At 41.2% G+C, this 12,994-nt stretch overlaps 1 protein-coding gene across 6 annotated transcripts in view; it reads left to right on the top strand.

Moving 5' to 3' along the window:
• The window catches only part of LOC134337533 (dipeptidyl peptidase 9-like), a 124,386-nt gene that overhangs the window by 98,117 nt on the left and 13,275 nt on the right, over window positions 1–12,994 (top strand). For all 6 annotated transcript variants that reach the window (XM_063032630.1, XM_063032629.1, XM_063032631.1 and 3 more), the window contains 2 exons: window positions 263–398; window positions 11,269–11,414. In XM_063032630.1, coding sequence (XP_062888700.1) covers window positions 263–398; window positions 11,269–11,414 — 282 coding nt within the window. The remainder of the gene's footprint in view (window positions 1–262; window positions 399–11,268; window positions 11,415–12,994) is intronic.

Genomic DNA, 12,994 nt, shown 5'->3' with positions numbered 1-12,994 from the left:
GTAAGTACATTTCTTAAGCTATTTACGTGGTAGAAACATACAGTTAAGCTGCTAGACAGCAGTTTTGCAAAACCTAAATATGTATATGTATCAGAGCATCCCTAGTATTGGAATCTTTGGATCTGTAAATGAGTTAATCATTTAAAGAGTAGGAAATTTGGTTATTTTTAAATAATATCACCAAATATTGTTTATATATCATCAAATTTATAAACCAATAAATTTCACCTGGTCTTGAATTATCTCTTTAAATTTTCCTCAGAACTTTGACATGTTCATCAGCCATTACAGTAATGTCAGCACTCCTCCCTGTGTCCACGTATACAGACTGACAGGCCCGGAGGAAGACCACCTGCACAAGGAGCCAGAATTCTGTGCCAGTATGATGGAGGCTTCAGGTGAGTGCCAGAAGGAAATAAGTCTTTGCATTGCAATAGATATTGTTGGGCTTTTAATGTCATTGGGCACTATTTTGTTTGTTGTTTGTCATATACGTTAATGATCTGGATGATGGGGTGGTAAATTGGATTAGTAAGTATGCAGATGATACTAAGATAGGTGGAGTTGTGGATAATGAAGTAGGTTTTCAAAGCTTGCAGAAAGATTTAGGCCAGTTAGAAGAGTGGGCTGAAAGATGGCAGATGGAGAAAAATGTGAGGTGCTACATTTTGGTAGGACTAATCAAAATAGGACATACATAATAAATGGTAGAGCATTGAAGAATGCAGCAGAACAGAGGGATCTAGGAATAATGGTGCATAGTTCCCTGAAGGTGGAATCTCATGTGGATAGGGTGGTGAAGAAAGCTTTTGGTATGCTGGCCTTCATAAATCAGAGCATTGAGTATAGAAGTTGGGATGTAATGTTGAAATTTTATAAGGTGTTGGTAAGGCCTAATTTGGAGTATTGTGTACAGTTCTGGTCACCGAATTACAGGAAAGATGTCAATAAAATTGAGAGAGTGCAGAGGAGGTTTACTAAAATGTTGCCTGGGTTTCATCTCCTAAGTTACAGAGAAAGGTTGAACAAGTTATTTATTCTTTGGAGCGTAGAAGGTTGAGGGGGGACTTGATAGAGGTATTTAAAATTATGAGGGGGATAGATAGAGTTGACGTGGATAGGCTTTTTCCATTGAGAGTGGGGAAGATTCAAACAAGAGGACATGAGTTCAGAGTTAAAGGGCAAAAGTTTAGGGGTAACATTAGGGGGAACTTCTTTACTCAGAGAGTGGTAGCTATGTGGAACGAGCTTCCAGCAAAAGTGGTTGAGGCAGGTTCGATGTTGTCATTTAAAGTTAAATTGGATAGCTATATGGACAGGAAAGGAATGGAGGGTTATGGGCTGAATGCAGGTCGGTGGGACTAGGTGAGAGTAAGAGTTCAGCACGGACTAAAAGGACTGAGATGGCCTGTTTCCGTGCTGTAATTGTTATATGGTTATGTAACTTATTTCTGTACTGGCATAGTTGATAAAAAAAAGATCATGCAATGGAGATCCCCAGAGTCAATAAGGTTGGTGATGCTGTGGGAGACAATGGTCAGCTGTTCCTTAGTGGGGTCCTGTTTGAGGGGTAAGTAAGAAAAGGTGTCTGAGAGTTGGCAGTGGGCCTCAGCAAGGTAGAGGTCAGTCTACCAGACTACTACAGCACCTCCCTGATCTGTGGGTTTGATGGTGAGGTTGGGATTGGTACAGACGGAGAAGAGAGCAGAGCATTTGGAAAGAGCGAGGTTGCGATTGGAGAGAGGAGGGTTTAAGTCTAGACAGTTGGCATGAGCCTGGTGGCATAATCATGGATTTCTCAAACTTCCGGTAATGCCTCACCCCCCCCCACCCTCACCATTTTCCATCTCCTTTTCCTGAAAATTTTGGTGTCCTATTTGATTTCTTTGTTTAGTTGACCTTTGTATTTCACTTTTTCTCCCCCTTTTTTTAGTTGCCTTCTGTTGGTTTTTTAAAAGTTTCTCAATCCTCTAATTTCCAACTAATTTTTGTTATATTCCCATCTCTTTTGCTTTTGACTCCCCTTGTTACCCACAGTTGCTTTGTCCTCCCTTTGGAATACTTCATCTTTGTAATGTATCTATCCTGCACCTTCTGAATTACCCCAGAAACTTGAGCCATTGCTATTCTGCAGTCATCTAGTGTCCTCTCCCAAACAACTTTGGTTAGCCCCTCTCTCATGCCTTGACTTCCCTTTACTCCATTGTAATACTGATACATCTTACTTCAGATTCTCCCTCTCAAACTGCAGAGTGAATTCTGTCATATTATTATCACTATCTCCTTAAGGTTCCGATACCTTAAGCTCCCTATTCAAATCTGGCTCATTGTACAACACCCAATCCAGAATTGCCTTTCCCCAAGAAGGCTCAACCGCAAGCATTCGACAAATTTCCTCTTGTGATTTAGCACCAACCTGATTTTGTCGATCTACCTGCATGTTGAAATTCCCCCATGTCTATTGTAACATTGTCCTTATTACATGCCTTTTATTATCTCCTTTTGAAATTTATGTGCCACATTTTGACTACTGTTCAGAGGTCTGTATATAAACTCCCATGAGGGTCTTTTTACCCTTACAATTCCTTAACTCTACCCACAAGGATTCTATATCTTCCAATCCTTTGTCCCCACTTTCAAAGGATTTAATTCCATTTTTACCAATAGAGCCATTCCATCCCCTCTGCCTACCTGCCTGTCCTTTCGATACAAGGTAAATCCTTCAATGTTAAGTCCCCAACTATGATCAGTTCTCAGCCACATCTCCATAATGTCATACCTGCCAATCTCTAACTCTGATTTTTTAGGTATGGAGACTTAAAAACATACCTAAAAGTAAAATCCACATAGTACAATGATTCCAAGAGACTTATGATGGAAATGTTTCATCTCCCATCCACTGCTACCAACCTTATAGTTCCCACACCCCGCACTTCCCGTTTCTACCTCCTACCCAAGATCCACAAACCTGCCTGTCCTGGCCGACCTATTGTCTCAGCTTGCTCCTGCCCCACCGAACTCGTTTCTGCATACCTCGACACTGTTTTATCACCCCTTGTTCAATCCCTTCCGACCTATGTTCGTGACACTTCTCACGCTCTTAAACTTTTCGATGATTTTAAGTTCCCTGGCCCCCACCGCTTTATTTTCACCATGGATGTCCAGTCCTTATATACTTCCATCCCCCATCAGGAAGGTCTCAAAGCTCTACGCTTCTTTTTGGATTCCAGACCTAATCAGTTCCCCTCTACCACCACTCTGCTCCGTCTAGCGGAATTAGTCCTTACTCTTAATAATTTCTCCTTTTGCTCCTCCCATTTCCTCCAAACTAAAGGTGTAGCTATGGGCACCCGTATGGGTCCTAGCTATGCCTGCCTTTTTGTTGGGTTTGTGGAACAATCTATGTTCCGTGCCTATTCTGGTATCTGTCCCCCACTTTTCCTTCGCTATATCGACGACTGCATTGGCGCTGCTTCTTGCACGCATGCAGAACTCGTTGACTTTATTAACTTTGCCTCCAACTTTCACCCTGCCCTCAAGTTTACCTGGTCTATTTCCGACACCTCCCTCCCCTTTCTAGATCTTTCTGTCTCTGTCTCTGGAGACAGCTTATCCACTGATATCTACTATAAGCCTACTGACTCTCACAGCTATCTGGACTATTCCTCTTCTCACCCTGTCTCTTGCAAAAACGCCATCCCCTTCTCGCAATTCCTCCGTCTCCGCCGCATCTGCTCTCAGGATGAGGCTTTTCATTCTAGGACGAGGGAGATGTCTTCATTTTTTAAAGAAAGGGGCTTCCCTTCCTCCACTATCAACTCTGCTCTTAAATGCATCTCCTCCATTTCACGTACATCTGCTCTCACTCCATCCTCCCACCACCCCACTAGGAATAGGGTTCCCCTGGTCCTCACCTACCACCCCACCAGCCTCCGGGTCCAACATATTATTCTCCGTAACTTCCGCCACCTCCAACGGGATCCCACCACTAAGCACATCTTTCCCTCCCCCCCTCTCTCTGCATTCCGCAGGGATCGCTCCCTACACAACTCCCTTGTCCATTCGTCCCCCCCATCCCTCCCCACTGATCTCCCTCCTGGCACTTATCCGTGTAAGCGGAACAAGTGCTACACATGCTCTTACACTTCCTCCCTTACCACCATTCAGGGCCCCAAACAGTCCTTCCAGGTGAGGCATCACTTCACCTGTGAGTCGACTGGGGTGATATACTGCGTCCGGTGCTCCCGATGTGGCCTTTTATATATTGGTGAGACCCGACGCAGACTGGGAGACCGCTTTGCTGAACATCTACGCTCTGTCCGCCAGAGAAAGCAGGATCTCCCAGTGGCCACACATTTTAATTCCACATCCCATTCCCATTCTGACATGTCTATCCACGGCCTCCTCTACTGTAAAGATGAAGCCACACTCAGGTTGGAGGAACAACACCTTATATTCCGTCTGGGTAGCCTCCAACCTGATGGCATGAACATTGACTTCTCTAACTTCCGCTAGGCCCCACCTCCCCCTCGTACCCCAGCTGTTACTCCTTTTTATGCACACATTCTTTCTCTCACTCTCCTTTTTCGCCCTCTGTCCCTCTGAATATACCTCTTGCCCATCCTCTGGGTCACCCCCCCCCCCGTCTTTCTCCCTAGGCCTCCTGTCCCATGATCCTCTCGTATCCCCTTTTGCCTATCACCTGTCCAGCTCTCGGCTCTATCCCTCCCCCTCCTGTCTTCTCCTATCATTTTGCATCTCCCCCTCCCCCTCCAGCTTTCAAATCCCTTACTCACTCTTCCTTCAGTTAGTCCTGACGAAGGGTCTCGGCCTGAAACGTCGACTGCGCCTCTTCCTATAGATGCTGCTTGGCCTGCTGCGTTCACCAGCAACTTTGATGTATGTTGCTTGAATTTCCAGCATCTGCAGAATTCCTGTTGTTTACATGGAAATGTTTCATATTTTTTTAAATTGTTGACTTTAATTGATTACTTGCTGAAATGAATATCTACAAGCATTTCCAGAATTTTCTTGACATAAGTCTATCCATGCTCCTGTAAAAGGAAACTCTAAAAGCCACCATGGCCATCCAAATCCTATACTTAATGGGTAGATTCAATGGTTAACAGGCAACTTGGGCTGCTTTTCTCCATCCTCTCCACCAAACTTTACTTAGTTCAGCAGCAAGCAAATAAATTGGAGCACTAACTTGTGATCTTAGTGAAGATTACACCTTGTATTTTGTGTGTGTTGTTTGGATTTCCAGCATCCGCAAATTTTTTTGTTTGTGATTACATTTGCAGACATTCATTTTCCAAAAAATTAAATGTTACAAAGAAATTTTTGTACTTTGTTAAAGAAAGTGTAATAGACCACTTTTCAAACTAAAACTTCATCACCTTGTTGTTATTTAGCCCAGTGCAAGATTAAACAAAGATAACAAACAGCTAATGACCAATGACATAATGAATTGCATGAACTAAATTGGTTAACTGAAATAGATACGAGCGTAGAAGGAATTGATCTGGGCGATGGGCAGCCAAATTAAAAGGTGATGTGTAGCAGGTGTGACAGTTTTATTTACAAATCGTCAATTCTTACACCAAGGCAAGACTCAAGGTGGTTATCCTGCATCAGCAAAGTCTCTCCCAAGAAGAAATTTCACGGCAGACGGGAGTTTCAAAAAGTGTGTCTAAGCTCTTCTGAAGAAGCCCAAAGAAATAGAAAATTTGTGGACCAGAAACTCAGTGGTCATCCACAGAAACTGAATGCAGCAAATGAGAGATACATGAAACAGATGTCTTTTTAGATTGGAAGAAGTCCAGCATTGCTATCAGCTCTGAACTCATAGAAACCGCTAGAACCCAGTATACCCCTGTATAGTCTGAAGAAGTCTTGTCAGAAGTGGTCTTCTTGGAAGAGCTTCTGCCAAAAAGCCATTTCTCCAAAGTAGAAACAAAGCCAAGAGACTCGCCTATGCAAAAACACAAGGACTGGGGTGCTGAATAATGGCAGCAAGTGCCCTGGACTGCTGAGTCAAAATTTGAAAATTTTGCCTCAAACAGAAGGCAGTTTGTCCATAGACGAGCTGGAGAGTACTACATGAATGAGAGCCTGCAGTCAAGAGTGTAGCATGGTGGAGATTCCCTGCAGGTATGGAGCTGCACTTCTGCAAATGGAGTTGGTAATCTGTGCAGAATTAGTGGAATCCTCAACGCATATCAATGGTCCTAACTTCATTCTAGAACAGGATAGTGACCCCCACCCCCCCCCCACTCCATACACATGGCCTCCACAGAGCCATGATCTCAAAATCTTCGAGGCTACTAGGATTATCTGGAGAGACAGGAGCAATTGACACAGCCAAAGTCTGCAGAAGAACTGTGACAAGTTCTCCAACATGCTTGGAACAACCTACCATCAGATTTTCTTATAAAACTGCGTGACAGTGTACCTAAGGAAATTGATGTCGTTTTTAAGGCAAAGGGTAGTCCCACTAAATATTGATTTAGTGTTTTTACTGTTTATTGCTCTTTATAGTAATTTTTTGGAAACTTTTCATTATTTTTGAAAGCATCTTCAATTTACAGAATTTATATGTGCCTAAAACTTTTGCACAGTACTGTATGTCAGTGATTTGATTGACTTTGTGGCCAATTTGCAGATGATACAAAGCTAGGTGAGGAGGCACATAGTGTTGAGGAAGCAGGGAGTCTACAGAAGGACATGAACAGATTTGGAGAAAGGGCAAAGAAGTGGCAGTTTGAATATAGTGTAGGAAAATATATAGTCATGCACTTTGGTAGAAGGAATTAAGGCATAGACTGTTTTCTAAACGGGGAAACAATTTAAAAATCAGAGGTGCAAATAGACTTGGGAGTCCTCTTGCAGAGTTCCCTAAAAGCTAACTTGCAGCTTGAGTCTAGTAAGAAAGAAAGATGCAATGTTTGCATTCATTTTGAGAGGATTAGAATATAAGAGCAACGGAATGATGCTGAGGCTTTATAAGTCATTGGTCAGATTGCATATGGAACATTGTGAGCAGTTTTGGGCCTCTTAGAAAAGATGTACTGGCATTGGATAGGGTCCTGGGAGGTTTACAAAAATGTTTGTGAGAACGAAAGGGTTAACATATGCAGAGCATTTGATGGCTCTGGGTCTATAGTTACTGGAATTTAGAAGAAAGGGAGGAGGATCTCATTGGAACCTGTCGAATATTGAAAGGCCTGGACAGAGTGGATGTGGCAAGGGTGTTTCCTATTCTTGCTGATGTAAAGAAGATCGAGCTTGCCTAATATCCTTCCCTTCTCCCTCCATTGCTGAAAAATGAATGGTGTAGATGTTTCTTTTAATTAACTGTATGAAAAGTTTCTTATCCTGAAAAACAAATTTCAGTGGCAGAACACCTTGAATTAAGCACTTCATTATTTTGTCAAATAAAAAGTAAACATTATTTACTAATCCTATCATTTATCTCTGTTTATGGTGAATACAAGTATTTATGATGTAAAATCTTTATTTTGTGATCTAAGCACTGAAAAATCTTCTGATGGGTGAATTGGTGATACTCAGGATAACTTCTCAAGAGATGTAAATGGAATATTCACAGAATTAGATCATATTAAAAATTTGTGGTTTAATAGTTAATCCACAAATAACATACTATCAGATACAAAGTGCATAGCCAGCTGCTGTGAGAACATATCTTTGAAGCTATGAGATTCTGCAAAATCTTAGCACTCTGTTAGTGAACAGTTGAAAAATTCAGTGACATGAGGCAAATAATTCCTGGGTTCTCAGTGAAGTCACTTTGACATCTTGCAAATCAACAAGTTTGCTCTTTGTAATACAGATGCATGACTGAAGTTGGAATTGGGTAATATCTGTTGTCTAGGTTATGAGTTAGGTGCCTTTTAAGGTCCTAGTCATTTCTGCCTATTTTTAATGCTAGATTTGTATACCAGCTTGAAGTTAAATGAAAGTACAGGTTGAAGCAGAATAATCTGAAGTTAGCCTAATTTAGTACAGATAACAATAAGGTGTATTATTTTTCCTGTGGCAATTTAATATCACAGAAGAAATCTTTGAAATGAAATGGGCATGATAATCTCATCCTGGTGTCCATTTCAGCAATGGTAGCGTAGCAGTTAACGTGACGCTATTACAGCTTGGGGTGTCAGAGTTCAAACCCAGCAACCTCTGTAAGGAGTTCTGTCGTCCACCCTGTGGAATATGTGGGGTTCCCCCCCCCCGCCACCAGAGAGATACAGGGTAGGGGTTAATTGGTCATTGTAAATTGTCCTCTGATTGGATTGGTGTTAAATCGGGGTTGGCAGGGATTGCTGGGCTTGCAGCTCAAAGGGCCAGAAGGGCCTATTCGGCACTATATCTCCAAATAAAATAAAATAAAATAAAATTGTGGTACTGTTGAGGGAAGACAACTTCAGTTTTAATACACACTTTTCCCTAAGGCAACTGCAAATGAGAGAGACAGCAATGCTATGGTGCAGGCCAGTTACGTAGGGTGGAGTGTGAGTGGTACAGAGGAGTGGTGAATTGAAAAGGAACATGATGGTCTGTTGTAACAGTGTGACGAGGGAAGTTGGTACAATTCCTGCAAGCTGATTGCTGGGAAATATGCTCAAGGACATCAACTCATTGCTGGTGAAAGTATTGGAGGATCCATTTATGACAGTCCACATAGGTAGCACTGGTTTGACTAGAGCTAGGAATATGCTTTACCGGTAGCGGAAGTGTTGGGGCTCTTTAAACATTAAGTTGCTAAGAGCTGAGGGCCAGGTGGAATCTCTCACATGATACTATGGGAGGCAAGGGCTGAGCTGCTGAGGCCTTGACGTGAGAACTTCTATTCTCATCATACACCATCCAAGGATATATATACAAATGGTTTGGATGAAAAGGTAAGTGGGCTAATTGTTAAATTTGCAGATGACAAAAAATTAGGAAAATTGTGGATATTGTCAAAGTATACAGTAGTTGGAAATACAGGCAGAGAAATGGCAGATGGACTGTAATGTGTTGCATTTTGGGAGGAACAATGAAAGAGGGAAGTATACAGTAAATGACAGGACCCTCCGGAGCATTGATGTACAGAGAGCTTGGGGTGCATCTGTCATTCTCTGAAAGTGGCAATGCAGTGATAAGTTGGTAAAGGAGGTATACAGCAAGCTTGCCTTCATCAGTTGGGCACTGAATATAAAATTCAGCGAGTCATGCTGCTGCTGTTTAAAATTTAGTTACACAGCTTTCTGCAGATGTTGGAAAGTCTAAAGCAACGCACACAAAATGCTGGAGGAACTCCTGCTCTCCATCCACCACAAAAGGCAGGGTTCCTGGTAGCCACCCATTTTATTTCAACTTCCCATCTCACTCTTGACACATCAGTCCATGGCCTCCACTACAGTCATGCTGAGGCCTCTCTCAGTTTGTGGGAGCAACACCTCATATTCAGTCTGGGTAGACCTCAAACTGACGGCACAAAATTCCATTTCTCTAATTTCCAGTAATTTCTCTCCCCTCCCTTTCTCTCTTTATCCTGTCTTTGCCTCTAATAAATGGTTAGGGTCTTTTTCCCAGGATGGAAATGTCATATTAGAGAGTGTTAGTTTGAGATGCAGGGTGGATGGGGGTAGTTTTAAAGAGATTTACAGGCCAAGCTTTTTTCAGAGTAGCAGAAAATATATTTAGGGTTAATTGTAAAGTATCTAAGTGTTCTGAAAGTTCAAAGTACAAAATTAAACTGCAAGGGGGATTGCTTGAATGTGGCAGATGGAGAGCAAAATGGACTGACTGGAATTATACAGCACTTGGACAGACTGGGTTCAAACCAATTACAAAGTGTCCATCTACTCAAATCCTGCACGTCCTATTTTTATTCCTTCAATCTTATCAACTCTCCTCAGATTGCCCTGTTATGGAGGTGATCAACTCATCACTCCATAACAGGGCAGTCTGTAATGGCCAATTAATCTGATTTGCACACCATCAGGATGTGTAAGGAAACGGGCCCACAGAGGGGAAGCCCCCGTGGTCACAGGAAGTGCATGCAAATCCACATGAGATCAGGATCAGTCCAGGGTCACTGGAACACTGAGGCAGCATGTGTGCCAGCTCCTAATCTTCTTGACAGAAATGCCTGTCATGGAAATTTTAAAACTGCAGATACTGGAAATTTGCAACAATAAAGAAGAAAATGCTGGAACAGAAGCATGTTTGGAGCAGTAAACATTCGTCGAGATTTGGTTCTGTGAAAACTGTTCCTCTGCCCTAGAAATGCTGCCTGACATTTTCTGTTTTACATCAGTGCCCTCAATAGGTCTTCACTCAATAACTACTTTTTCCCGTAGTCACCATATATCTTTGAGAGCTGGTCCAACTGCCTGCACTGGGAGCAACAGAGGTTTTGTGCCTCCTGCCCTGGCTCTTTATGCATTCACCCCTGTCTTTCCCTAACATCCTCTTACAACAAACACGCACACAAGTACACCAACAGATGAAAGGCACTGGCCCCTAACAACCACCACAAAGTAAAGCAAATATTCCCATGATTCAGGATTCCAGGAGGCTGAAGAAAAGTATCCAGGTCATTTTCATAAAAGAAAACTTTTCTAGTATTTCCCGAGGGTTATTATAGGACTAATTTAAGGAGGCATTTCTTCAAAGAATTCTGTCTGGAGTGACTGAGTGAGCATATTTAAGACTGGGAATAACAGATATGAAGAAACTGAAGAAATCACTGGGAATTGGGCAAAATAAGTGGAATTGAGATTGAAGTTTGGCCAAAATCTTGTTCAGTTTTGAAATGGCTTAAGGGAATATGTGGGCCCCTTCTCTCACTTGTTAATACAATGTGATGTTCCCCTCCAGAATGGGTTCTAGGTCCTTCAGTGCTTATTCTTTGTAGACCTTAGGTTTTTTTTTTACTTCCACAGTATGTACTGTATTTCTGAGATACATCAATGTCTAATGATTAAAAATAAAGAACATAGCAGTTATTTATCAGATTAAAAGTCCTAATTCTTCCATACCTAAGATCTGATAATTCAGCAAAGACAGGTTTGGAATAGTGTCTAGTAGTTTTTTAGTGCAACATCAATTGCAAGTCCTATGATTGACTGGAGGGAATTTTGACTAGGCATTGAACAATGTGGATACCAGTGATGTTGGTATCTAAAACCATATAAAATTGTGATAACCTGACTTGTAATCCTGTTTCTTGTTTGAACTTCTCTCTCTTATTTTGTAAAGGTTGCCCCCCTGATTATGTGCCACCTGAAATTTTCAGCTTCCATAGTAAATCTGGATTTGAGCTGTATGGCATGCTTTATAAACCTCACAACCTGCAGCCAGCCCACAAGCACCCCACAGTCCTTTTTGTTTATGGAGGGCCACAGGTAAGATAATTACTAGACTATTAGTTGTAATTATAATAGCTATTTTATTTTAGTTAAGTGATAAACTTTAAAAAGTGTTTTTAAAATAAATCAAAAGTACAAACTTTGAAGAAAACCAAAGAAAGATTTTGTTGAAATCAATTTCAGAAATGGTACATTTTTGTTGTAATTTTGCTGCCACAGTTGGTATTTATTCGTCATTCCTTATTGTTCTTGAATGTGTGTTAGGATGTTCCAGGATTTTGAGGGAACTGAGTTGTTTATCCAGGTTTGATAGATGCATGATTCGTGATTAGTTTCTGATTCATTCCAGAAGAATGGTTTCTCAGATTTATTATGTGCAGTGATCAAGTTCCTAGGGGACTTCCTCAGAATTGAGACAAAAGGGACAAATTTGATGGATGTTTCAAAGAACATACAGAATAGGCTGAATGATTTCCTGTATTGTGTCAATCTCTAAGTTTGATTTTAACTGTGCTAGACAATTTGCACCCATGGATTTGTTCAGACTTCCCATGAATTATATTTTCCATAATGAATCCTTGTGCAGTTTGCACTGTGAGTGCTTGTTTCAGTGACAGTATTTTGTCTCAAAATACAACAGCTAAGACCAGTCATTCAATTTTTACATTGGGTCTGGGAGTCTTTTATGGCGCCTGCAACAATAGTTTGGTTTGACTGCATAATGTTAGACAAGTGATATGACTTGTGACAATTCTTATCGTAAATGATGAACTGTTCCCATGGTGCCTCTGGGATTTATACAGCTTTTGAGGTAGCCCACGGCCTTATATTAATGTGCTTGCATTCTTCTATTTCCATTAGTTTTCTGGGCAGATGGATAATGTTGAGAATAGTTGGTCAAGCATCTCTTGGGCAGTCTCCATCCTATCTCCATGACAAGTTTACTGTTTGTCTTTTCCATCTCAACTGTGCTTCACAACCCAACTTTTCACCACCACTTCACACAGTGCACATAATGAATATTACCCTGACAGCACATCTATTTCATCAGCTTTGTGGTGTACGCACACTTCAATATGAGTTTGTATATCATTGTGATTCTGGGACACAAAAGAACATCTCTGCAATTTTGTCCATTAAAACTAATGAGTGAGAACCCATAGTCTTGGAATATGCAGTTTGCAGTTGGCTATTCAGCTGCTATCAGTATCAGGAGCAGTGGAATTTTTTTACTCAGATGTGAGTTTAAAGAAAATCTAAATAACTTCAAGAAATTGTAACTTAAGTGTGAAATTAAACAGTATCTGTTGACTGCTGTTTGAGGACTGAAGTTTTAAACTTGCAAGTGTTCTGCCTTTTTGGAAATGATCTTTTAAAAATCTGTACTGTTGGTCCAATTTACAGTCTACTTTTATCATTTGATATTATTGGTCAAAGCGCACAAAATTAATTTTCTCTGCTATTAATATTTAACAGGCTATTGATAAAACAATCTACATAGGAATTTAATCAAAATCCATGAAATGGTGTGTTGGGTTAACAAAATCCTGCATGACTATAAAAGGTGCCATTATTATGGCTTGTCCAATGTGACGATTCCTATTCTCTAACACAGC

The sequence above is a fragment of the Mobula hypostoma genome, chromosome 24 (genome assembly GCF_963921235.1).
Source record: "Mobula hypostoma chromosome 24, sMobHyp1.1, whole genome shotgun sequence".
NCBI classification, from domain to species: domain Eukaryota; kingdom Metazoa; phylum Chordata; class Chondrichthyes; order Myliobatiformes; family Myliobatidae; genus Mobula; species Mobula hypostoma.
The sequence above is the reverse complement of the archived record's forward strand: the minus strand, read 5'-3'. Positions and strand labels throughout refer to the sequence as shown.